The sequence below is a fragment of the Salvia hispanica genome, chromosome 1, assembly GCF_023119035.1.
Source record: "Salvia hispanica cultivar TCC Black 2014 chromosome 1, UniMelb_Shisp_WGS_1.0, whole genome shotgun sequence".
NCBI classification, from domain to species: Eukaryota; Viridiplantae; Streptophyta; class Magnoliopsida; order Lamiales; family Lamiaceae; genus Salvia; species Salvia hispanica.
Window position 1 is genome coordinate 12,407,518 of NC_062965.1, and position 27,980 is coordinate 12,435,497.

The window sequence follows — 27,980 nt, forward strand, 5'->3', positions numbered from 1 at the left end:
AAGAACTTGTATTACTAATATGTAAATTGCATACATGATTATATTTAAGGTGGATTCAAGGTTAAAGTTGATAAAAAACACATAACATCTAACAAAAATTAGTTAAGTTTAATCTGTCGGACATTTGGTCAGATAATAAAAATGGTTTAATAAATAATTTTATTAGTTCAAAAATAACTTTACTTTGTTGACAATAAAAATTCATATTAGAAGTAAACATCTAGACGTATTTATATCATAATCAAAACAAAAACATATATACATAAAAATAAAAGGGCATGCTTTAATTTGTTTGAGATTATTGGTAGTTGTTTTGTATTCACATATTTATTAGTCGATTTTTCTGTATTGAGATTTGATTGAGATTAGTAGTACTACTGCCAATTAGCCTATTTATTGGTAAAGAAAAAAATTGAGAAGAAAGAAATTAAAAAAACTTATACTCCTAATAAAATATAAAATATAAAAAAATAAAATAACTTTCCCTTCCAATTTCAGGGATTGTTACTTGTTAGGGATAACGAACTAGGAATTTCCCTAATGTCATTTCTTATAATTGATGGAGTGTTTTGTTTTACAGAGACTGTGTAGAGCGAACACACTCCAAATTTGATCCCCAAACAAAAATATCGACTTTTGCCACCAAACAGCACCTTCTCAGATCTTACCATAGCAGAGCGCTGGCAACCAGATTTGCCATTTCACAGCCGATAAATGGCGAGGAATTACGCCAGAGAGAACATGGAGCTCTCCAGATTGAGCGTGCTGGTGGCGCAGCTAGAATCTATAGTCGCCTCCGCCGCGCACAAGCCACCGGACGCACTTCTCTGTTTCGATCTTCTGTCTGATCTCATCTCCGCCATTGAAGAAGAGTCGAAGGTAGGAGGAACTGATGCTCACTTCCCCCCTTATTTCATATACATTGCACTCGGTAGCTGACTGATCCGTGTTAGCGTGTGTGTGCCGTTGCACTTCTTTGAGTCTGCTCTGCTATTGATTTAGTGGAAAAATGAAAAGTTAAACTCGGCGTTTTTTAGTAACTAATCAGTACAATTATGCTTTCATCTTAATACGAAACAAACTGCAGGAAGGAGAAGAAATAATTTGATACAGTATATCGTTTTTTAAAATTTTTTTTTTCCATTATTCTTAATACTGTAGTTTCTCTCTCATCAAATAGCACATTGCTGTGGTTGGAATACTTATATAAGAACTGCTAGCAAATTGCGCATATGTATTCTGCCTGATGTTGTTTTTGTTGCTGAAGGAATTTTGTAAATAGAGTCTTTTCAATGGCTGTTCGTTGAATTTAGTATACAAATCTCTAATCATCTCACCCTAAACTTCTCAACCTTCATTTTTGTTAATGGTTTTCTTGCATTGTCCAGGACTCTGTATTGCAATGGCAAAGGAAATGTGAGGACACACTGTATTCTTTGCTGGTGCTTGGAGCTCGTAGGCCAGTGCGACATCTGGCATCAGTAGCAATGGCCAATATTATATTGAAGGGGGATTCAATCTCAATATACTCTAGAGCAAGCAGCCTTCAGGGATTTCTTTCTGATGGCAAGAGGAGCGAAGCTCAGAAAGTTGCCGGTGTGTATTTATGTAGTTTCTCATACATCATGGATATTTGTTGGTCTGTTGGCATTTCAAATGTCTCTTTGAGATTGTTTTATGTTTTAACAAGGGTTGTAAATTTCTGCAGTTTTAAATATTGTTAGTCTTAGCTTGGGGTGATCTGGTTATGATGGGGAACTTACTGTACTTAAAGTATTCTCATTTACATTTTCGCTTTTCATAGGCTAGTCCCCCCTTTCACATTGTATATATCTCATACTCCATGTGTGACATTAAATTAGATATGTTCATAATCGAAGAAAGTCATATTTCCAAATTTTTAAGTTGGCAAGATAAGTAACCACACTCGCGCATAAAATATGCCAATATTTAATCACTAACATTTAACTCATCCCAAATAGAGTCTCCTGCAACCCATTTATGGTCGAAACGTTTCCCAACATTATGATCCCGTTGTGTTTTTTGAGTTGTAGGATAATGGAAGTTGACATTATATTCTATTCTTGGATGAAATTAGAAGCTTTTAGAATTCTTTTTTGCACTAATGGACACAAACTTACCTCATTAGCAACAAGTGGGATAACTTAGGCTTGAAACTGAGGCAAGTCCATTTAAACAATGTTTAGCTCTACCATGGTGTTTTTTAGAGTCTGACATGTTGTTTTAATCTTGGAAGTAGGAAAGGGATAAAAGTTATCATGCAAGGGGTTTCATACATTTTGTTAAGCAATTAAGCAAAGTAGTGCAAATATCACTTCCTTTTGCTTTACATTTTTATTTAAATTCCAAACCCTTATTTTCCTAAATTAAGTGAGATGTAGGGCAGACTTTTGTACAGAGTGCTAAATGAGTTAGGCATACAGTGGCGGGTGGCCTCAGCCACATCCAGTTATGATTTTTTTTTCCTAATAATGGCAGTTTAATTTGTAAAGAGGCAAAGTGTTTGGGAGATCATTGTTCCAGCCCTATGTTGGTCTTCACAGTCAATGAAGAATGGGAAAATATTTGAGGGTAAATGAGTTATATAGAGGGGATGGGGGATATAGTAAGGTTTAGAGTTGCATGGCAGGAGTCATTTCACGAAGTTTGCAAGCTGTTTCTAGTGTTAGTTATTATACTAAAGATTGGTGTTGTGTTTGCAGTGGGCTGCGTCTTTTGTAGTTTCTCATCCCTTTTTAAATTTCTACTTTTTGTCCTAATTACGTTGCTGCTTATAAAACATGAGATTTAGGAAAGAAAAGTCTATCTTCGGCTAGCTACCTTCCTAATGGTCTTAGCATCACATTTATATTAATTTTTTTGGTCTATGTTAATCTTACTTGATTAAAGAAAGCATGCTTAGTCTTCTTTCATCTCTGTTGCACAAGATTTGTTAAGGGTATTATTATTGAGAAATATTGATTTCTAACTCTATTACTTTTTCACTGCTGCTGCAGGTGCTTCCCAATGCTTGGGAATATTGTATAGGTACTTCGGGAGACGAATTGTTTCTGGACTACTGGAAACAACTACTATTGTTTCAAAGTTACTAAAGTTTAATGAGGTATTTAAATTCCCATTCCATCTATAGTTACCCAATTTTAACTCGCCATGTATTATGAACCCTGAATTTTCTCCTATATTGCGATGCAAGAATATAATGGTTTATGTACTGAAAACAGGAACTTTAAATATATCAGAAGCCCTATCCCTGGCAAACTTCCATAAGTTTTTCTGGGACTAAGGATGGTGTTTACATGTTATAACTAGCAATGTCTAGTTTCCTTAGTACATTAGAAATATGTTCGATATTCATCTGCTTTCCTTTTCAAAATGGTTCTGAAAGACCCCTCTACTGTCCCAAATAGATAAGAAAGTCAGAGTGCATCTTTTGCGAAGGAATGACGGGATAATAGCTGAAGTCGTGGAAATTTTGTAATGGATGAGTAAAGATTCCATATAAATAATTTAGAAACATATTGAGGATTCCTTTATTCTCAAAAGTAGATGTTATGCTATTTTAATGCACTTTGTGTTTAAACTCATGGGGGAATTACACCCTTTTATTCTCTTAAAATCCTGGTAGTGTCTTCAGTGGTGACTTTGATATATTCAATGTCATCCATTTTTGTAGTGAAAAAGCCCAGTCTCCTACTTGGGATGCAAAAGATTTAGTTTCTTCATATTTCTATAGGTTTGTCAGTATAATGAAGGATTTTCCCTGAATATAGTTGCCACACCCAAAAAATCTTACTCCCTCCGTCCCGCCATAAGCGAGACGGAGGGAGTATTTGTTTTTTCCCACTTGTTTCAGATTATTCATTTGAAACTGTGTTGCATGTAAGCTGATCTATCAGCCTAAGACTGAATTTGATACTTTTGACTGAAATGGCGTCTCCGGATCAAATATAATTCTTATTTTTGAATGTTTCTGTGGATGTATCTTTCCCCCCCCCCCCCCCTTTTCTTTTCTGGTTTTCATGTACCTTGCCTAACTGCATGTTGATTTAGGATTTTGTGAGGCAAGAGGCTCTGCGCATGCTTCACAATGCTTTGGAGGGATCTGATGGTAGTGCTGCTTCTGCAGCTTATACAGAGGCTTTTCGTGTAATTATGCGGGTAGGAGTTGGGGACAAGTCTCCGCGTGTCAAAATAGCTGCTGCAAGATGTCTTAAGGCTTTTGCAAATATTGGAGGACCAGGGTTGGGGATTGGAGAACTTGAAAATTGCTTGTCTTATTGTGTCAAGGTTCTTAAATCTTCAAGTTCCTCTATGTTTTCTTTTACCATTATTGTAACACCTTGCTTTTACATACATATGATCGTATATTTTTGTCTGCTATAGGCTCTTGAGGATCCTGTGAAACCTGTAAGAGATGCCTTTGCTGACGCTCTAGGAGCATTGCTGGCTCTTGGAATGAATCCTGATGCACAGGTATCACTTTCTGTCTTCAGCATCTGCTCGCTGTTCATTGTTAATGTAGTGATTTATCATCTTGTGTTAGGTACAACCAAAGGGAAAGGGTACTACTCCTAAGAAGCTAGAAGGGGGCTTACAGAAGCACTTAGCAGTCCCATTTTCCAAAGGTATGCTTTAGTGCATGATTGCTCTTGTGCTTTTGCCTCTTGTGCTTCTCTTAAATCTTTAGTAGCTTTTGTTGACAGTTAAATTTGAGATTATTATCTACAATGGATAGTTATTTTCAGCCCCCCATTAGAGGAAATTGCGAAGTTTCTGTTATGCCAATAATACCTAATTCTGAAATGCATTAAAAAAAATTTAGCTCAGAAATATTTCCCTCATCATTTCTGTATATATAGTTACTTCTCCATATTTTTTTTACTTTTATTTCTTCATCTTCATCTTCATCTTCATCTGTCAATGTGAACTTGCAGTCAGTGGACCTCGTCTGAAGGATGTACGTATTGGCATTTCCTTGTCATGGGTATGCTTTTTACAGGTAATGGACACATCCAAACGGTTAATAATTTCTTTACAGAATTAGAAAAAGAAACACGCCTTGTCGCAGTGAGATAATTTTGTCAAAATGGGAAGATATTCACCTTGAATAAATTCTTGATATGGTAGATGTATTGGAAAATGGGAAGATATTCATCTCGAATTCATATCTGCAGAGTTTTCCTACTCTCATTCTTCTTTGGGTAGGGTGGCAGAAATAACATGTGAAGCAAGAAGTCATTTTATTTTGCTCAATCACCTCTCTTATTCAGTTATTATACATAGCGAGCTAATCTTAGTGTGCAACTGGGTCAGAACATGGAAGGTTCTCAGTGTTGAAAGGTTAATGCAGTGTCATTGGACCATTTCCGCGTTGAAACCTGTTAGAGATAAGGCGGTTGTTTTTAAAGAACGAACAGAGGAAAACAGGAAGCAGGAAGAACAGCAAACTGCAGAATATAAACTGAATAATATTGATAGAAACTGAACTAGAGAAAGTAAAACACAAAGATAATCCTCTTTTGAGTCCCTACGGTGAACTACCATCCTAAACTGTAGACTCTATGATACATTGCTCTTATTTGAAGAGCTATTTATAACCTACTAATGAAGACTCCTATTCAACAAAGACTCTTAACTCAAAAGATAGCAATTTAGACTCCTATTCGAACTCTAACTCTTAAAAATAACATCTCAATAAATAAAATAAACTACTAAAGATAAGGATGATCACAGAAAATCTATCGGTATCAAAACCTTTGAAGGTATGCATGGAGTTTGTGGATATTCAGCCGAGTGAGAAAATAAATGGTATCTGGACTCTTAGAGCCTAATTGACATGGCTTTGAGATCTAGAGAGTTTGATCACTGGTTATGTATGAGTTTGACTTTTGAGATCTAAATAAAAATAGTTGTAAATAATAAACATTGGTAAGAACGAGAAAGTAAAATGGTTAAATACTATAATGTTGAGCCTGGTGTAAGGTTCGTAGCCCTTATATTTGTCAGTAAACTACCATTTTTTCTGTTTTTACTTCTAAATTCTTAATTTTGGAAGTATTGTAATATCGTGAATCTGCAGGCTATGTGTTTAAAGTACCTACATCCTGATAGTGAGCTACAAAACTATGCTGTGCTGGTCATGGATATGCTCCGTTCGGATACATCTGTTGATGCTCAAGCACTGGTATCTGATGTTAAACAATATAGTTTGATAGAAGCTATTTTTGCACATAAATTGCTTAAAATAGCTTTTGGTTATACTTCCTAGTTCCTATAATTTATATTCAGCTGGAATAGTATCATGTATAACAGAGATCTCTCAGGACTCTTTTGTATGAGCAAAACAGAAGTCTCATAGAATAACCTGCAATTAAAAAATCTGGTTGAATGGCTCCGAAACCCATTTGATGGTTGAATAAGAATGAATGTATGCTTACACTTGCCCTCCTGATTTTGGTGCTATGCATTGCCAACACAACTTTATGCTGTAAATTTTTGTTGACATTTTCATCTTTATTTGTTCATCATAACATTTCCATTAATTTGTTTCTCTCTGTGGTTTGGATAGCTCATAGTAGACAAACAATTGAGTCATTGTCCCTATGGCATTACACTTCCATTCTGAAATAGGAGAACTTCTCTTGCCCACTTTAGAAATATTTGCTTACACAGTCCATATTTCTAACACATAAAATAAGATTAACGTGTCAAAGTTTTCAACTCATCTACAGTGTCTTTATCTTGACCACTACTTACTTTTGATCACCTTATGAATTTAGTAATTTCTTGTATACATGTCAGCTTCTGTAACCTCAAATTCTCATATTCCTCTTCCTTGTTTCAAGGCTTGTGTGCTGTATATTGTGCGAGTTGGTATGATAGATCAAATGAGCGAACCAATTCAGAGAGGCTTTTCAGTTTTTCTGGCGAAGCAGGTATTCTACATGGTCCAACTGGAACTGTAATACTTCTGTTGGCTGCTTCATTATCGACTTGGTAATAAATATATGCTGCAGCTTTTGTCTTCAGATTCCACCCCATCCATGAGAGTTGCTGCTTTACGAACTCTGTCATATGTGCTGAAAACACTTGGCGAGGTACATTCATGGCTTTAACATATAGTCACAACAATCAGTTTTTGTGTTCCAATCTTTGTCCTCAGATTATGTCTAACCATGCTCAAATAATAAGAAGAGTTGTAGTTAGGTCAGACACGGGGATTGTGTTGTGTTGTAAGTTCTTCACTTCAGATGACATCATCATCTATTATGGTCCAAAAGCAGAAGGAATTATTTATTTGAGTTTGGAATTCCAGATTATATTGCTGTTTGATAGGCTTGATGAAAGGGGTAACATACCTTCTAATTAGCAAAAAGCTATATGCTGGACTTCTTGAATTAAACACCTCCAAACTGATGGTCTGATATGCATACACACAAAAACATGTATCAATATAAGATTCAGGAAATCATTTGAAAAATATCCTTTTGTTTAACAAAAAGTACACCGTGCCTTCTCTGTTTATTTTATATCCACAATAGTACTTTGACCTTCAATCCTTCCCACACGGCCACTCCTATACGTCATACAAACATTCCTCAAGGTATTTCATAATTTTTAATCATTCCTGCTGGATAGACAAACCAAGCGTATGTTTTTACAACTCTCCATGCAATCTGCCCTCTTGTACTGATCGAAAGCACAATTCCAGGTAGTACATGCTTCTACATGAAGTTGGTTTTATTCCATGCAATCTGCTATCTATTACTGCAAAACTTATAGTAATCCTGATAACTTTATTATATAAATTGAGGAAAAGATAATGAGTTACATATTATGCATAGCCTCCGGGCCACTACTCATACTTTCTGCTTACTTCCCTGGTTTTTGCATTATTTGTTAACTGTTTCCTGTGGGTACTGCTTGTACATACTGCATGATTTAGTGGGTTATATTGCAAATACACCTTACCATAAATGTAATACTCCACATATCTAACAATAGGTTCCACACGAATTCAAGGAAGTTCTTGATGACACAGTTGTTGCAGCGTTGTCCCATAATTCAGCATTGGTAAGCTTCTGATAATATTATTTACTTCAATTTTTACCATGTTAAATAAGCCATGTTTATGTTAGAGAAGATTGCTAACCTTTGTCATGTTGGCAGTTGGCATATGCAATGTCTGGCAAAGTTAGTAAACATGCCTAGTCATCTATGTTATATATATGAACCTTTTTACACATACTATGGTTCAGTTTTTTTGGTAACTTTTACATTCTTCTCTTTATGGTTGTGAATTTGTCTGAATCTTCATCTGATAAAAGTTATGGCGTATTTCATTCTAATTAGATGTAAATGACATTTTGACATAGTATTTAGCATCCTGGATACTATCTCATCATCATTAGCTAGGGAGTATAGGAGAAGACTTGGAGCTTGCCCTTTTTGGTGACTGCTAATTTATTCCCCCCCCCAAGATAGAAAAGCTAAGAAATCTCTGATTCTAAGGACAATAAGACTTTAATGGTGTTTGTAATTACTTGGCCGAAGGAGAAAGAGACTGGTTTGATAACCCTATTTGCTACTGTCTACTTTGTGATTTGTACAGTTGAATTCCTGCAACTATGATGGTGTAAAAGGCTGGATATTTGTTACATTTTGTGTGTTCACCTTCAGAGAGCAGTGCTTTCTGTGAAAACAGTGTTATTTTTTACATTCACCTAGTGTGCACTTTATGGGATCCACCTGCTATGTATGTCTTACTTTCATTCTGCTTTTGTTTTTATCTGCTTATTTGTGGCACATTATCTGTGCGAACATTACTATTTGTATGTTAACCTTCAGAGCTGTTCAGTCTGTCTAACAATGGTATTCTATACATTCACCTAGTTTACTCTTGTGGAACTACCTATTATGTATGCCATTTACTTCCATTCTGCTTTTAGTTTGATTTGCTTAGTACATTTTTTCGTTATATGCCTTGTATGGTTATCAAGCAGGATTGTTTAACCAATCTTTTTGTAATAAAATTATAAAACGTGGCTTAGCTTATGACGATTTAGTCAAATATGTACACACTACATGATGTATCTACTTCTTTAGATTTCAAGCCAGGTGTCTTTTCCATCTTAATCACTGTGTCATATTTTTGGCCAGGTAAGAGTTGAAGCTGCCTTGACCATTCGTATGCTGGCTGAAGTTGATCCTTCTTGTGTTGGTGGCTTGATATCTTATGCAATGACAATGCTTAGTGCAGCAAGAGAAAATGTTTCATTTCAGAAGGTAAAACTTTATTACTGAGGCTCACTGTGCTATGCGCATATGCTCTTCCTAGAGCCTGGAACTTCTGCATGTTTATTTATTGCCTGTGCAATCAGACTTAGAAATACAGGGAGGGACATGCAAGTGCTATTATGGATGAGTAGCTAGGCTGTAGTAGAGGAACTAACGATTATTATTGTAGAGGTCAATTGTTTGTAGGTAGGTTCTCCAAGATTATATGCTTGCCTTGATAAGATTTTCGCTAGTGCACATGCATAACTTTCTGTGGGTTAGAATAAGTGATAGAACTTTTCCTTGATCTGATACAATCTAACAAAGTCGTCATGTGCAAAAACGATCTAAGGTTTCTCAGCAGTGATCATAATGTGTGTGCATATGTGTTTGGCTCCATCAACTTTACCTTGAGTTTCTGGTCCATATTTGCCATATGTAATAGATTGTTTAGTGGTTATATCAATGTATAGAAGGGCATTAACAATATAACAAGTATACGATCTCTTTTAGCCACGCAGAAATTAGGAAATGGCGATGGTTATTCTGATGCGAACATCAAATTATATCTAGAACATTATTTTCAGTAAATCTTTGGAATCAAAAGGATCAAATTCGTTTAAAGATAATTTTTTTGTGAATGCTCCACTCTTTCACCTCATGTATGCATGTATATGCGTGTGTGTAATATGTTCCTCTAATGGAATGTATACATGTATATGCGTGTGTGTAATATATGTTTCTCTAATGGAATGTTTTTCTGCTTGATTTCTAATTTTTTGATAAGACCTTACATGTATTAATAAAGTATAATATGCTATCATTGTTCTCCTTTCATTCTGGCCTCAGTTTTTCTTATTATGATGATAAATATATATATTCAATTTTCCCTCTTGCTATTCTTCTTCGTGCAAGTTGTTTTACTGTCTTTGATATCCAGGTATCCAACTTTAAAAGGGAGCTTGACTCGCTGCATGGGCTAGCAGCAGTTTTGGCTTCATTAGTGTCCACTTCACCAAAGTTACCACTTGGATATCCAACCAGGTATAATTTTTGGTTTCCATTTCCTCTTTACATTGTGCATTTACGTTGTTATCAACTGCCCAAATTGCATTAATGTAGAGCTATATGCTTTGTGATTGCTCGTAACGTTTCACATGTGCATATTTTTGTACAATGTGGAATTTCAATTATTTTCAGCACCGAAGGTTTTCCAATTTAATGATATCTATTACTTATTTTGGTATGTTGCGTGCAGGTTGCCCAAATCTATCCTTGATGTTTGCAAGAAGATGCTGATGAAATCCAGCAGGAACCCTATAGCAGCTTCTGTAGAAAAAGAAGCTGGGTGGAACCTTCTATCGTCACTATTGACTTCTGTGTCAAAAGAGGTAAGTTTTATTTGTTCTATTTTGTAGGTCCTAACTTCTTTTCAGTTTCTTACGGAGCTAGTTTGATGGTTTCAGGAGCTTCATGACCAAGTTTTTGACATTCTTGCCTTATGGGCTTCCACATTCAGTGTAAATACTAAAAATCCAATGAACCAAGTTCAAGATCGCACATCAGAAATAGGGTCAGTTGAATGATATTCTTGTTCAATGACATCTTCTCTACCTCCACATTTTTTTGCTGAACAATTCTGCTATTTTCACTGGGAGAAACTATATGACAATTTTTTCTCTTAAAATGTAAAATATTTCCAGCCAATTAGTGGAACATGACAATTAGTTACATTTTAAGATTTTTGGGAGCAAATGATTGGTTTGCATTTGCCCCTTAAACTGTACTGCTCATTCATATGCCTTTAAGAACCTCATGATTGAAAAGAGATAAACGGAAAAACTATCCAATAAAAAGAAGCGTTTGTGGTGCATAGTTTCTCCATGCAGTTACTACCTTGAGAACCACGTCTCCTTTCTCACCAATCACCATCTGTGTCCAGCTTGAATTTGTGTCTGGAATCTAGAGTTTAGGGATGCGGGAGGGAGGGAGAAAGGGAGAAATTACATTTAATATTTCGTGTCTTGTATCATATATTCAATACTTAAGTGAACATTGTGGACTAAGTACTTAAATTCATTATTTTTTAATATCTGAGATTCTGAATCACTTTTCTGCTTTCTTTCTTCTTTTTCTTCTCGTAATATTAAACTAACAATAATATTTTTCCTATGTAGAGTGTGGTCTGCTGCCATTGATGCTCTTATGTCATGCATAAAATGTTTTCTTTCTTCTGATCCTGTGGATACAATATTGCTGCAACCTGTTCTTCTATACCTCAACGGGTACAAATATTTCTTAACAGTTTCTTTTTGGGCTCTAAATTTCTGTGGAACATCTGTTGGTTCCGTCCTCTAGGTGTATGTATCTCTAACATTATGTTTCTGTTCGTATGAACCAGAGCATTGTCCATTGTATCCCAGTTAGCAGGCAAAGAACGAGGTGGAGTAAGTTCTTCAATGGACGTATTTATTGTTAGGGTGTTGTCAGCCTATCAAGCACTCTCAGATCCATCCTTATATGAAAGTGATCATGCATCAATTATTCAGATATGCACTACCCCTTTTAGGTAATCATTAGTAAATTGCTTTGCCTGAGATTACTTATGCATGTTAAGATATGTACATATGAAGAAACCAGATACTTCTACTGCAAATAAAAGCGGGATATGTATTCCTTTTTCTTCTTCTCAAAGGAGCTCAGTTCATCTGTAGTTGTTTCATGTGAAATTTATAACAGGGAAGCGTCCAGATGTGATGAAAGCTCTTGTCTGAGGATGTTGTTAGACAAGAGAGATGCCTGGTTAGGTCCTTGGACTCCTGGAAGGTGCAATCTTTGCAGTCATCTTATTTTTCCTGAACTTGTATTTTGTACCGTCTATGATCCTTTTTTTCTGTTTCTATGGTCATTCAGCCTCATCATTGATTTTAATTGATATTTTCTTTTTCTCAGACAGTTAATTGGTTGTTTCTTTTTCTAAAGTTTTGATTTTAATGGAATATGATTATCCAGAGATTGGTTTGAAGATGAACTTCGTTCATTTCAAGGGGGCAAAGATGGTGTACTGACATGTGTTTGGGAAAATGAGCCTCCTAGTTTTCCCCAGGTAAAGTTTGTCGCCTTATCTTAAAGCAGTTGCGTGAATTCTTATAACTAATCTTTTCTTGGTCTGTGATGGCAATATATGTAATAAACAATGAAGCCTGAGACCATAAGCAAGATGCTGGTCAATCAGATGCTTCTGTCCTTCGGAACCATGTTTGCTTCTCAGGTAGGTGATGTTATAGTTGGTTTAGTGTCTGAATCTTTGTTGGAGATTATGCGGAAAGAACTGAATGCTGTCATCTTGATTCCCCATCCTCCCAGGATAGTAGAGGGATGCTCTCCTTTCTTGGCATGATTGATCAATGTCTGAAAGCTGGAAAAAGACAGTCTTGGCATGCAGCCAGTGTCACCAATATTTGTGTGGGGTTACTGGCTGGACTCAAGGTTATATACTAATCTCATGGGCAGGTTTCTTATCTTTTATTCCAGCAAGTTGTACATCATTAAGCTATATATTCTTCCAGACATTGCTTGCTCAACGCTCTGAACCCCTGGGGATGGAGATACTGACTGCTACTCAGTCAATTTTTCAGGTTAATTCTTTTATTTTATTTTCTGGAGTATTATGAGATTATTTCTTTTTCTCCTTAGGTGTTAATGTTGTGTTCATGGCAGAGTATTTTAGCAGAAGGTGACATTTGTGCATCACAACGAAGAGCATCATCAGAAGGGCTTGGTTTATTAGCACGGCTAGGAAATGATACATTTACTGCCAGATTGGTCAGTTGGTTGATGAACCCTTTCTAGTGATTTTCTTTGCTTACTATTAGAATTGTCTTATAAGATAATACGAGTAATAAGATAACACATTGTATTAGGAAAAGAATCAGTAATCCGCAACAAGGCGATAACATGCTAGCTGAAGTTACTATTCCAATCTCTGGCAATATATGAAACTAAACAAAAATATCTTCCTCTAAAAAGTATTAAGTGGTTAGTGATCCAATCTGCAGTCTGCAGGATGGGCCCTGCCTGCATATTAGTAATTCCTTTTTAGCATTATGTAATATATCTAATGGAACATTTTGTGGATCAGTTGCACCAGTTATCTCTGGAAATAGTTTGCTTAAACCTGCAATTTCTTCCCGACACTCTGTTTTTTTGATTTGGTAGGCCCATATATAAAGTAGGCCACTAGAAAGTATTACTACTTTTTCTAGTTTTGATGGAAATTGAGGAATCTCCCTACAGACTATTGGCAATAGAAGCCATTTGTGGTGCCACATTACCACTATGCAACCTCATCAACAATCTCCCAGAAGAGGAATCTAATCCACAAATTTTTATTTCCATATACTTACAACAAAAACTCCATCCATGCAGTCCTTTATCTTCCTAAAGATTTCAAGGCTGTGGTGGTACTCCTGCCCTAGGAGCCTCCGTGTATATTCCATGCCATAATCTTCATATTTGCGCATGTGATATCCCCCGCCTTTGTAATTGATTCTAATGTTCTGCGCATGTGATGTTCCCCGACTTTGTAATTGATTCTAGGGCTAAAAAAAGTTCACCTCCTTAAACCCCCTTTTTTTGCACACGCTGATTTCTATAAACCTAAGGTTATTGATTCATCTTCATTATCACCACATCACATTTGCTATGCATTCTTGTTTAGTGTATCAACTGAAAGTAATGTGACTTATATATGTGCATTTTCCTTTCCGTATTTTTCATTGATTCTGTTATCATTTTGACCGTTAATGTGATCAGACAAAACAACTTCTTGGTGATGTGACCGGCAATGTAGATTCTCACTATTCTGGATCAATTGCTCTCGCTCTTGGTTGCATACATTGCAGGTAATTGTGACTTACAAATTTCAATAAATATTTATGTAACGTAAATTAGCTTGAGTGGGCAAGAGTTCATCTCTCTCTCTCGTGTGTGCACTTGCTCACATACACATCGCTGATGCACACAGACAAATCTGCATACCCATTAAGAAACTAATTTTATGCCTCTAGTAAGTGTCTAGCGCTAACATGTTCAGAAGTTCCAACTTATGCACAAAGTTTGATTTTTTTTGCGTGTAATATTGCCATGGTAGACTGGCAGGTTCTTGTCTTACGCCTATTCCACACCACCATTTTTAACTATGATTTAATATTACACCATGTCTCAACTTGCTGTGATTGAATATGTAGCTCTTTTCATGATTGCAGGACAAGCAAAATGTGTGCTTCATATGAAGCAATCTGCTTTTCTATTTTTAACCTACACTAAGTGAGATTTTGGAGTTGTAATCGGCCTCTCATTCTACCATATGCAACTTGTGCTCCTTCTCAATTGTTCATTTATCTACTCTACTGAAGCTAATTATCTTTGTGATATTACTATTTCAGTTGCTATACGCATGCATGGGGAAAATATGCAACTGCTTAAGCCTTAATTACTGTCACGTTTGCACATAAGTGATTATTCATCATGAAAAAGATATACTGATAGTTGATAAATTATTTACATAGCGAAGCTTGTTTGCATTGGAAACATGGTATTATCTGAAGAATGGCTTACAAACTTCCTTTCATCAATTTGCTACAGTGCAGGAGGAATGGCCTTGTCAAGTTTGGTTCCTAACACGGTCAATGTTGTCTCATCGCTTGCTAAAAGTTCAATATCAAGTTTACAGATCTGGTCCTTGCATGGACTTCTTTTGACCATTGAAGCAGCCGGCTTGTCTTATGTGTCCCAGGTTCAGGTATACATAGGCTTGCAGACCTTCTGAGTGGGCTTTTATATGCTTATTGCTTAATCTTATCTATGTGTATATTTTATATTTCTGTAAGTTTTTTACTACATATACCCCCCAAATGACTTGCAAGAATATAACTAATGCAAGTTTAAAAATCTTAAAAGATGCATTTGATGTAAGGCTTTGAGTCTGAGAGGATTTTGGGAATAATGGCTTCATATTACATGAATTTTAGATCTGTTCCAAAAATAGCCATGAGATCTCCAGACTACCAAGATCAAATTGTTGTCTCTTAAGATAAGCCCGTAAATTTTTGGAAGTTCTCTTTTTTAAATCCATCCACTATGAGACTCTAACACAAGGTCTACTGAAAAGCATTTAGTTTTGACATTGATGGTTTTGCTTTCTCTATTAGATGCTGCATGAATTATCCACCAATTTGGAGTAGAATATATGAGTCTGTGAGAGTTATTCACAAAGTCCTTGTTGAGAAGTTATAGTGGCTGGGTAGAACTTATATTTTCCTTTTGATCCTTGTGAAAAAAATAGATAGATCATGAAATTTTGAGGTGGTTTATAAGTTTTATTTTTGAAACAATGAATAAATCTGACAAAGGAAAAAAATCTCCAGAATGTATTGCTGTCTTTTCTATGGTAATTTTTAAGAATTCTTTAAAAATGCAAAACTATAAACATATGATGAACTTTGTATTGTCTTTTCAGTGGAACATCCATTCAGTTGTGGCATGCTGAATTGATATATTTCCATTCTACTTTTATTCATATAAAACTAGGCTATCTAAAACATCTTATGTCTATGTAGTTTGAAATGCTTTCTTCTATTAACAGGCAACACTTGGCCTGGCAATGGAAATTATTTTATCAGAGGGGAGTGGTTGGGTTGACCTGCAGCAGGCAGTGGGCCGCCTAATTAATGCTATAGTTGCAGTCACAGGTCCCGAGCTTGCCCCTGGGAGTGTATTTTTTTCTCGCTGCAAGGTGAAAGTTCTCCCTTTGTATTCTGTGTTCTAGTTTACTTTCTATTAACAATATCCTTACTCCTGGTATGTTAAATAGATTTATATTTTTATGTAAAAACAAAAATTTATTTAAGTTTTAGGAAATAGCAACAATTAAAATATAAAATAATACACATAATTCGAATAGTAAACTTATTCAAGGATTTATGATCTTGATGAGCTTGTAACTGAAATTTGGGATAGTTCAAAACAGGGTTAACTATATTAAATAGTGCTGTTGAAATTTCAACATTTCAAAACTCATCTGACAATTACAAATTTGGTTTCACATTGTGTAATTTTTCAGCATTTTACCCTCTGTTTTAAGTGACAACTCATTGTTGGTGTTTTGCCTTAATTGCTGAATTTAACCTAATTGATGCTTTTGGACATAGTCAGCTGTTGCAGAGATCAGCTCCTCCCAAGAGACCGCAACACTTCTCGAGTATGTTAGCTCTAAATTTCGATAGTTTACTTTTCCTTTGTAGTTCTAGTTTAGGAATTAATACACATAGTTTTAGTTGGTTAATTTTTGTAGCAGACTGAATTTTATATAATAGCTGCTGTAATGCAGAAGAAAATATTGCAATTTCACTTTTCCTTACATATTGGCAGGAGTGTCCGCTTCACACAACAACTCGTTCTTTTTGCACCTCAAGCAGTTCCTGTACATTCTCATGTGCTGACTCTCCTTCCAACTTTATCCTCAAGACAGGTATCTTTATCTTTCTAATACAACGGGTTTATATGGATTATCTTGTTCTCTAACTAAATTCAATTTTTGCATGTCAGCCGACTTTGAGACATCTAGCTTTGTCCACACTGCGACACCTAATAGAAAAGGATCCGGTTAGTAACTACTGTGTCACTTATAATAAGATCTTTCTGTTATCACAAAAAATAAAAATAGAAAAATCATAATAATAAAGACAAAATAAATAAATAAAAAAGAAAGGTCATTGACAGCTTGACTTCATTTCTCAGAAGCGTATCTTCGTATATAAAGTCAATGAACATACATTTTTTTGATCTGCATGAATGTGTATTAAGCATTTCAACTACAAAATTATCTGTAGCGGGAAAGTTCCATATACCATCGAAGAGGTTATTTAATGAGTAATGTATGAGGTGTAATACTCCTAACCAAATTTCTTTTGAGGTTAGTTTGTTATTTTGATCTTCTTGAGAAGTGTCTTAATATCCCAATTTCCAACAGCCTAGTGGCTACACTTCAAAGAAGATATTATACGATCCCCTGAAAAGTTTTAAATGTTAATCCAATGTAGGGATTGTGAGGACTTGTCTTCTCTTCATGATATCTCCTTTTTATAATAGGATTCGTTATTGATATAAACATTTTTAGTAGGAATCTGATGTTTAGAAGTTACAGGTGTCCATAATTGATGAACAAATGGAAGAAACTTTGTTCTACATGTTGGATGAGGAAACTGACCCAGAGTGAGTTGTTTCCCTGCATATACTGTATTAAGTTGGTATTGTTACAACCAGAAAGCCATATTGTTTCTCTGCATCAAATCATTTACACATTGAGGAGTTGCTTTCATTGTTTTTTCATCTTGCTAACACATATTTTTCTCTCTATTCTGGTCCCATTAGCGTATTTTTATGCTTTTAGGATTTTACAGCCTTAAGGATGTGCTTCTTCATGTGATGCCATTTGGTCTATTTACTTTAAAATATTTGGATGTATCTTGTATCTGCTCTTCATGAGTTCATGAACATGATTTTGGCTCATAGTCCTTAGAATTTTATGGTGTAATAATGTGCTCTGCTGTTCATCATTATAGCTTAGCTATGTTGTTCTTTCAGTTAAATGAAATACTCCTACGTGCTATATAACTTCAATATCATTAGGATTCATGATATTTAGAGGAGGACTTAGAAACAGTATCTTCAACTGCTGACTGAACAGTACATTATGGCGTTCTAATGGAGAGGTTTCCTTAAGAGTGAAGATTTGCTTCGTTTTTTTTTCTCAAGGGTAAACGAAAGAGCTGGGTGATTAATGTACTTCATGATGGTGCTTATTGGGATGTAGAAATTTCCATTGTCATGACTCATGATGTGGTTCATAAGTTTCATCAGTCTTAGTTGCTGTCAGCCAATAATCTTTTTTTAGAGGGTATACCCTCTCTTTAGTGTCTTACCCGGTGTTTTGAAGCATACTGTTGCACAAGGCCTCGGTCATTTAGGCAGCACTAAAGTTTTGCACACAGTCTGCTCTAGCCCCTGCTAATTTAGCAAAAAATATTTTTTTTTTATAAATTCTTTATTCAATATCTGTTTTCTCTAATGCTATAATAACCCAAGCAAGACCATCAATTTCAACAAGTAATACAAAATTCATAGGAAGTTTAGAAAAAGAACTCATCTAGGGTTACAATGCGTAGATTCATATATGCCAAATCCACAGCATACAAGGCAGTCTAGGTGCTAGGCTGAATTTGTGTCAGTGGCCTAAATATAGATACACTCTGGTGCCTAGAATAGCAGCAGTATAGGACAAAATTTTGACTCTTGTGTCTTGATTGCAGGATTGGCAATTTAGCTCGTAGTACGATTATGAGATTACTCCATGCATCATGCCCTTCACGTCCATCCCGTTGGTTGTCAATATGCCGCAAGATGGTAACTTTCTTGCCTACGAAAATATGGATTACTAGTGTGATTCTAAAATTTTATGCAAATGTTGGATTTATATATATTGAAATCAATATTGACCCAACTTCAGCAGCTGTACTATTTCCTCAAGTCCTCCACTGCCCTGTTATCTTTGAGCCCCAGCAACTTCACTTTCATTTTGTCTCTTTTCAGAAACTCTCCTGCTCACCCAATCAAGGCCCTCACTACCTTTTCTCTCTCTCACTCTCTCTCTCTCTACACCCACAACCTCGTCATATCCAAAATCAAGAATCTCCGCAAGACCAAAACTTCAAGCTGGCTCGGCACAAGAAAGACATAGATACAGCCATTGAACACGCATGCGAAGATCATTCCTCAAACTGGGACATCAATAATAAACCCATTTCCCCTGCCAGCCAATGCATTTATGCTACATTATAGAAAATGAGTATTCTAGTTATACCTAAGAACTGGGATGCCAATGATTATATGTTCATTCGCATATGCTCTTTTCATGTTTGTTTGGTTGTGACTTGTGAGTTATGATGCTAATTACATCTAGCTTTTATTGAAATTTGATCCATGACTCATATAAAGTTTCTTTATGAACTTCGTGTAGATTCTTTCTACATCAAGACATAATACAGGCAATAGCAACAATACAACGAATGATTCAACTGGTATGGATGGTGAAAGAACCTTGAGTGTTGGGGATGATGATGAGAGCATGGTCTCTAGCTCCAAACCATCTCCAAATCGTGGCCATGCCTTTGACTATTCTAGCCCCAACTTTTCAAGGGATAAGCACCTCAGATATCGAACAAGAGTTTTCGCTGCTGAGTATGTTGCCCTTGATCCCCCCCCCCCAGTACTCTTGCTTGCGCATATAGTTTGTGAAGATAAGATCAACTCTTCATTAGTGTGTCATTATTTTGTGATTTTAAACTTGTGTATCCTAGTTGAATTTAAATGTTATGTGTGCCTGTGTACTTTAGAGCAATGTGGCTTGATTTGATTCATTATTTCATTAAAATTCCATGATCTGATGTTGCTATGAGAATCACATGATTTAGTTATACTTTTGTTATTAGATGCAAACACTTCCCTTGTACTCCTATGATTGTGATTTGTGACTGAAATTATGAGTCTGGTTCGAATTAGGTGCTTGAATCATCTTCCTGAAGCTGTTGGTGACAATCCTGCTCACTTTGACCTCTCTTTGGCGAGGGCACAACATGCTAAGGGGCATCTTTCAGGAGACTGGCTGGTTCTTCAATTGCAGGAGATCATTTCTCTTGCTTATCAGGTGGTCTACATATTAAGCAGCCATCTTAAATTGTACGTCAATTTGTTGCACAAAGAATTGTATTTCTGATTCCTAATCATGATTTGTAGATAAGTACCATCCAGTTAGAGAAAATGCGGCCAATCGGTGTTACACTTCTGTGTACAGTAATGGATAAGGTACTTCACCTCACCTAAACATTACTTGTTTTAATGACCAGATAACAAACAAGATTAAGTATCACATGATTCATATATATAACCTTCAGTTAATTTCTCAATTTTGGCTCTATATTTATCAATGTGGAATGTATGCTGACATTCCATGAAGAACTTCTATTCATAACGAATACATTATGTTCAAGATTTTTGTAGTCGAGATTTCTATTCTAATTCAAGTAAATGACATCCATTCTTGCTAGCTTATTTGCAGTACTGTAATAAGGTTACTGCAGTACTAACAGGTTATATTTTTAACCTGGGCGTGGATGAAACGTAAGAGAAAATTCAGACACATGTGATTGAAGTATTTAGGGCTTGTTTAGTTTGAGGAATTTTTTCTTTCTGTATGGATATGATAGATTAAATATGATATAATAATTACATCTTGCATACTCTGATGTACTAACTAGAAAGAGATGGATAATACATTTCCAATTTTATTAGATGAGATAGTCATTACTGGTTACTAGTTAGTCACTCAAATCCAAAGTACTCACTGACTATAGTTTAATATGGATTTAAAATAAAAGAAAGTAACATTGGTCACAGATTTTCTTGCAATCCACCCGTATTCTACAAAGTGGCGAGGCCCTAAAAACTCAAGGTTTCAATAGAATGGAATCAGTCTTGTTTAAGATAGTAACTGATTGAGTAAATTCTTATATCATTATATGTGTGGTCAGTTTGCAGCAATTCCGGACCCTGAGCTCCCCGATCACCTCCTTGTGGAACAGTACCAGGTTTGTTACCATAATTGCTATACTTTGTCGGTCGTTTAAATTCTTGTGCTTAAATTAGCTATCCAATATTGTTTTATAATATCTCCTGAGAAGCTATTCATGCCTAATTGCAACAAATTAGTCAGAGTCCTTATTGTAGCTTGAATTACTGGTTCTAGGCCCAACTGGTGTCCGCTGTCCGAAGTGCTTTGGACTCATTATCAGGCCCAATTTTACTGGAAGCAGGCCTGCAATTAGCCACTAAGGTATAGAAACATGCAGATATTTGTTCAAAGTAAATTTTCAATTATGAATTCAGATGGTCTGACATCTCGGGGTTTCCAGATGCTAACTAGTGGAATTATTAGCCGAGATCAAGTTGCAGTCAAGAGAATATTTTCATTGATTTCACGCCCATTGGATGACTTCAATGATCTTTTCTATCCATCATATGCCGAATGGGTGTCATGCAAGGTCCACTTGCCTTTTTTAACATGTTATGTAGCTTTGTCAAGTTATTCATTCTTCTGTGCTAGACTGCTAGTTCATCAGCACGCATAGCAAACATGACGAAGAGATCTAGGAGCCTTTCTGAGATGCTTATCTTTTGTTTTGGTGATTACAGATAAAAGTCAGGCTTCTCACGGTCTATGCATCTCTTAAATGTTACATGTTTGCATCCTTAAAGGAACAAGGTGATGAAATTTCCGATGAGTATCTAGCTCTGTTGCCGCTGTTCGCTAAGAGTTCAAGCACTCTAGGAACATATTGGCTTTCCTTTTTAAAGGACTACAACATTGTTCATTTCCACCTACGTGTGGATAATGTGAGCTTTACCTTCTTCTCTCAGTTGAGCCACCTATTTCAACTAAAATTTGATCACTGACTGTTAAACTGAAACATTCTTTGCTTGATTGATTGAGATACAGTGGGAGCCATTTCTTGATGGAATCCAATCATCAGTTGTATCAGCTGAGCTGCACCCATGTCTAGAAGAAGCTTGGCCTGTAATTCTACAAGCACTGGTGTTGGACGCAGTTCCTGCAAATTCTGATTTGATTGAATCTCCTCCAACAGATAGAATGGAAAATATTCATACGTCTGGACACAGCATGGTGGAGTTTCAGATTGATGATTTCAACTTTTTGTGGGGTTTCCTACTGCTGATTCTGTTTCAGGAGCAAGATGTTACACCCAGAGATAATATTATACCAGTTTGTCAAATAAAATCCAATTTCAGCAGTAAAGTCTTAGCCGATGACTCCAGTTCGTCTTCAAGTTTGAAGAATATTTTCTCCTCTGTCTTTCAATTTATGTCCACCAAAAGTTTCTTCAGTTCTGGATATCTCAGTTTGGATGTGTGCACAGAATTACTGAAGGTATGCATGCCTACAATTTCAGTCTCTTACAAGTTACAAAGGGAAGGCACAATAGAATGACTTCAATTTAAAAAATGGATGTGAACTGTTGTGGCTCTCAATCCGTAACTTTACACACTGAATGCAGGTATTCTCGTATCTAGTTTTTGGGGAAGATAGATGGGATCATCTTGCAGTCTTCTTTCTATCACAGGTAACAATTTTGGTTCTCTTCTTTCATAACTCATCCGTTTGGTAGATGAAGCTAACCATATAAAAACAAATAAATGAACATAGTTCACATTACCACCTAGTTATATGGCCCATTATTGTGCAAATAAAATTTTATCTCTTTTATTTGGTAATCTCAAAATAGTTGGTCAATTTATTTAGAAAGGAATAAGGGATTTTAAATAATTTGGAGTTATCTACTGATATTTTAGAGCAGTGTAATTTTGGTCAGATTTCTTTGTCTCATTTTGGATTTCGCTATCTCCTCTGTAGTTGTATTTTTCTTTATAAATTAGTTTTCCTTGTTTCAAATAGAGGAACTCTCATTTTTATCAGCATGTAAGAACAAGATATATAAGGGTCCGTTTGGTGCGCGGAATTGGAATTGGAATTGGAATTGGAGTTGGAATTCTGAAGAATTGAATTTGAAGGAATTGAATTATTATAATTCAATTCCAAATCCTTTTGTTCGGTGAAAATGATCTACGGAATTGAATTTGAAGGAATTGAAATAATTCAATTCCAAATCCTTTTGTTCGGTGAAAATGATCTACGGAATTGAATTTGAAGGAATTGATATGAAGTGTGTGTGCAGTGTGTGTAGTGTGTGTGCAATGTGTGTGTAGTGTGAACTGTGAAGGTGCCCAATTTTATAACTATTTGGAATTCCAATTATCTACTTTTGATATGGAAGTCAAATTGTGGAATCGGGAGGAATTGGAATCGTAATTCAACTCCAAATCCATTTTTTTTGTGGTACCAATTACCAAACATTGGATTTGAAATTGAAAGCTCCACTTCCAATTCCGCAAGCCCAATTCCATGATACCGAACAGAGCCTAAGTAAACTTCACTAGTCTCAACTTTAGCTAAAACATAATGCTTTGCTTTGTTATTCACAAATTATTGTATGCACAAGTTAATTTAAACCATGCTTGTTTTCTGATTTGTACTGTTTAAAGCTTGAAAAGTCTGTGTGCTTTATTATAGGGGAGTTTCATTGTACATGATTGTTATGACAATTATTTCTTGGCTGGCCTTGGCAGGTTATTCAGAACTGTCCTAATGAGTTCCTTTTATTGGAGAGTTTCACTTATTTGGCAACAGAACTATGTCTAACTTCTCTCTTTAAAGTGCTATTAAGGTAACACAGTATATTATGTTATATGTATTCAACAATCCCTAGAATAACAGGTGAAATGACGATGCTGTTTTTCAGTTGTGATGGGACTTGTCAGAAACCGTCAGGCTGGGAAAAAGATATTTCTGTTGCACTTAATGCTGCTTCAACTCTATTAGTACGCTCTGAAGCTAAGGTAAGATACATTTGTGATGGTAACTGAGTGCTGAAATTTTAGTCTTCTCATCATTACAAGTACCGACATCAAGTTATTTGTTTGTGAAGGCCTGAAGCATTGGAGCATTTTATCATGCTTGGGGCACTTATTATTACCTTGCTCATTCATGCAGATGCAGCTAAAGTTATCGTTGCCCTTTCTCCTTATTGCTTACAAGTGCATCGGAGAAGCATCAACTGAGATGGCCCTTTCAAGAATGACCTACTTTAGCCAGACTATTACTTCTTCATTGAAAAAACTCGGCAAGTACCTCTTGACTTTGATTCCTGATAAGCACTATTAGATCACCACCAGCTTATTAAAAGTTTATTAGTATAATCTTCCCATGATACTTATGGACTACTACTTAATGGATTTTCCTTTCCCTCACTGACATGTCACTGTAGGATTGTTCTTGGAATAATGAATTTCTCAATTTTCTTACATCCACTAATCTGCTTTCTTAGCTGATACTCCATTTTGTTTGAAAAAAATCTAGATAAGCACTAGTGTCAAAAATGGGTACTCCACGCAACACCTTTATCACTTTAAGAGTTTGAGTCATAATTAGGCATCTAACTTCCATTCTTATTTTGAGCCACATATGATTGTGAAATGAGGGTCTTGAATCTCTCTTTCTCGGACTCAATCATCATATATGACTTGGGAGTTTCAAGGCTATTGCTCAAAGCTGATCTTAGCTCTCTATATCTTTTAGTTTATTTTCTTCCATCTGGCTAAAAAGCTTCAGAGGCTACACTGTAGCCTGCTTTTTTAGGTGAGCCATTACTGGCTTGCAGTTTGACCATGTAAGAACCTGGTCTTGCACTTGGAGAAGTAAGCAAGGTGATATAAAAATCTAGAGGTCAGTCTTCACAAGTGAAATAATTTACCTCAGACAGAAAAATCCATGTAAATTTTTTCTTCTTCGATGAGGTAGGGAGCTTTACTTGTGTATAACTTTTCAATTGATAAAACAAATAACAAAACAGCATTGCTCTTAAAATGCTGTGGTAGTATCTCGTGAGCTGTGACCCTGAAGAAGATACACTTAATAATCAGACATAAGCTATAATAGAAGGATAATGACATAACCTGGTGGTAGAAGGACATAGTTATATAATTAAATACTCTGTTTTCTGAGGGTTTTATATTGAGTAACATCTGGTTTCATCTTAATATCTTTATCCTGGAAAACGACTAAACGAGGATATTGTTCTGGATGTACTATGTTTCATTTGAGTAGCATAATTATATGTCAACAAGATGGTTTCTTTCCTCACAGGACTATCTGAACTTGAGGCTGATGGCGTTACACACTTTGTATCAATAACCAGAGCTAGTGTAGAGGCAACAGTTAGTCTGACTAATGACTGTGTCCAAGCAATTCATCAACTAGAAGAGAAGAGGTCCAACCTGCGCAAGCTGCTGCTGTTGAAGCTTGCCTATTCAGTGGAACAGCTTTTTACTTATGCCGCTCTAGTTTGTACTTTCGAAGGTCCTGGAGAGAGACAAGAAATGAATCCTGTCTTTTATAGAGTTTTGCATCGTAGTATCGAGTGTACCCGAGCTGTGCTTACTGATCCTGACATACAGGTTACCATTTCAAAAATATCTTCATATTGATGCATTCACATACAAACTAATGACTGAGAGTCTGCATGCAGATTCAAGCAGTTGTCTTGCAAGTTGTGAAGGTCATGCTGCAAAAAAGAATAGGTGCAGAATCTGATCCTTTCTTAATTTTCTACCTTGGGGAGCTTGTCGGCGATATATTTGTCATTCTCCACAACATTTTAGAGGTGAGAGTGTTCCTATAATAATTTGATAATACTAATAATAACTATCACTATTATTATTATTATTGATATAATAATAATAATAATAATAACAATAATAATAATAATAATAATAATTATTATTATTATTATTATTATTATTATTATTGTTGTTGTTGTTGTTGTTATATTTTTATTATAATTGAAATCATGCTGGTTTCACATTCTAATTGGCCTACCATATGATTTTTTGGTTGCAGAACCCTATTAACAGAGAAGCAGTTGCTATTGCTGGGGAGTGTCTCAAATTTCTAATGCTTCTTCAGACAGTGTCAAAAGAGAGTGATTATGAGAAAGGCATAATACATCTTATTCTGGAATCTGTTCTGATGATATTTGCGACATCTGATAGCTCTCTTTCTCCGGTAATGCCAATGTTTCAGTCCCTTCACATTTGTCTAATCTTGCCTGCTCTAATCATTAAGGCCAATTCCAGGAGGCTCATGATTTACAGAGCATTGCTGTTAAGCTTGTCGCACAACTTGCTCAAACTCCTAGTTCAGCATCTTCTGTAAAGGATATTCTTTTGGCAATGCCTGCTACGCGAAGACAGCAGCTTCAGGTTCTTTTGTTTCTCCCGTTTTATCTTGCATACTCCTCTCTGTATCAACTCCAAGCTCTTAAGTTGAAGTAATAATTGCCAATTACTGTTCTTATTCTTGATGTTTTTATATTTTTTGAACATTATCCCCTCTCCTCCCCTCCGATTATCATCAGTATTTGCTCTTAATGTTCAATTCATGTATTACGATACGGCATTCTTAAGAACAGAGGTTTAGTCTTTTGCAAAGTAAGCTGTTGTGAGTAACATAGGAATTGGAAATCTTGATTTGTTCACTGATTTTACTTCCCTGTTTTCAGGATATAATCCGTGCTTCTGTCGTCCAAGATAAGAACCCACAACCCATGGCATCCACTGGACCACCCCTAGTGATAAAGTTACCTTCACAGACTCCGCAAATTGTAATGAAGAATCCTGTTCCATTAGCAGATCCCCCAGAGGAGTCTAATAACAGTAGTGCGGAAGACGAAGATGAGGAAGATGATTGGGACACTTTCCAGTCTTTTCCAGCTTCAGGCAATGAAACTGCTCCAGCTCTGGAAAGATCCCCATCCATCTCAGGCGATGAAACTGCTCCAGCTCTGGAAAGATCCCCATCCATTACAGGCGATGATTCTGCTCCAGCTCTGGAAAGATCCCCATCCATCGCAGGCGACGATACTGCTCCAGCTCTGGAAAGATCCCCATCCATCTCAGGCAATAACAGTGGAGAAAACAGTGATGACCAAGGGCACTCTCCTAGCACTAAAGAGGTCTCCAACACTGAAGATCATGAATTTGGTGAAGCTGCAAGTACGTCTTATATAGCCGATGGTAACGATCAGATAGAAAATAGCCAGAGACCTCAAGATGGTTCTAGCAATCATCAGCAGTCTGCTGAGGTGTTTCCAGGTGCAGATGAAGTGCTGCCTAATATTCAGTCCGATCAACTTGAGAATCAACATACTTCACCTTCGGTGAAATCACCCAACAAGGAAGACAATCAAACTGTTTTGGATGTTCAATGTATAGATAGCACAGACTCATATGACAATGCGTCTGATGAGCATCGTTTGGGGACTTCTCTCACCTTAGAGCAAGGTAGTCAACCTACAGAATTATCAGCGGATAATGATGAGCCATCTATTGAGCATCCTCTTGAAGAGAACAATAACATTGACCAAAACATCTCAGTGGTCTCAACAGATGATTCTGAAGACGCATCTGCAGTAGAGGAATCTAATTCAGGGCATCATGAGAAAACGAGTAATCTATATGAGCAGCCCAGTTCGCCTCCTAATGATTCAGAAAACGGCAGCACCATGTTGGCAAGAGAGTAACTTTACATAAGTAGGCCATGGGAGTGGTTGGGGACTAACATTTTCTGGTAGCCAGCGAAGGTTACATGCTTGATGAATTCATGATCTTTTGCTGGCCAACTGCAGTCATGACATTACATTAAGCTATTATCCTCTTTTTGTTCGAGGGACTATTTTTGAACAGGCTAGTTAGTGCCCGCCATCCCATTACAAAAGAATTATGGTATATTCATTTGTAGTAGGTTGGGAGATAGGAGTAGTTTTTTCGTGAAGATTGAAAAATCGAGCCCAGAGCTGAAATCACAAATCGAATATGATGTTTTGCTTATTTCTTTGTTTGTAATGAATGGTCGATTCTTCTTGTGTGTGTGTTTG

General features: G+C 36.2%; 1 protein-coding gene across 1 annotated transcript; it reads left to right on the forward strand.

Moving 5' to 3' along the window:
- Positions 1-552: 552 nt before the first annotated feature.
- On the forward strand, positions 553-27,966 carry LOC125200766 (protein SWEETIE). The gene is made up of 48 exons (XM_048098527.1): positions 553-879; positions 1,389-1,596; positions 3,018-3,124; positions 4,072-4,308; positions 4,405-4,494; positions 4,565-4,646; positions 4,956-5,020; positions 6,101-6,205; positions 6,867-6,956; positions 7,038-7,118; positions 8,026-8,094; positions 9,181-9,306; positions 10,238-10,341; positions 10,556-10,688; positions 10,764-10,870; positions 11,475-11,582; positions 11,699-11,866; positions 12,037-12,123; positions 12,310-12,403; positions 12,500-12,568; positions 12,664-12,786; positions 12,867-12,935; positions 13,018-13,122; positions 14,113-14,201; positions 14,944-15,100; positions 15,944-16,093; positions 16,509-16,558; positions 16,729-16,828; positions 16,906-16,962; positions 17,504-17,571; positions 18,669-18,762; positions 19,376-19,596; positions 19,918-20,062; positions 20,152-20,220; positions 20,946-21,002; positions 21,161-21,247; positions 21,327-21,455; positions 21,607-21,807; positions 21,911-22,360; positions 22,488-22,553; positions 23,617-23,714; positions 23,790-23,886; positions 24,041-24,170; positions 25,193-25,503; positions 25,575-25,709; positions 25,946-26,110; positions 26,182-26,307; positions 26,607-27,966. The coding sequence occupies exons 1-48, from the start codon at positions 715-717 to the stop codon at positions 27,624-27,626; spliced, it is 6,864 nt and encodes a 2,287-aa protein (XP_047954484.1). The 5' UTR covers positions 553-714; the 3' UTR covers positions 27,627-27,966.
- Positions 27,967-27,980: the final 14 nt, after the last annotated feature.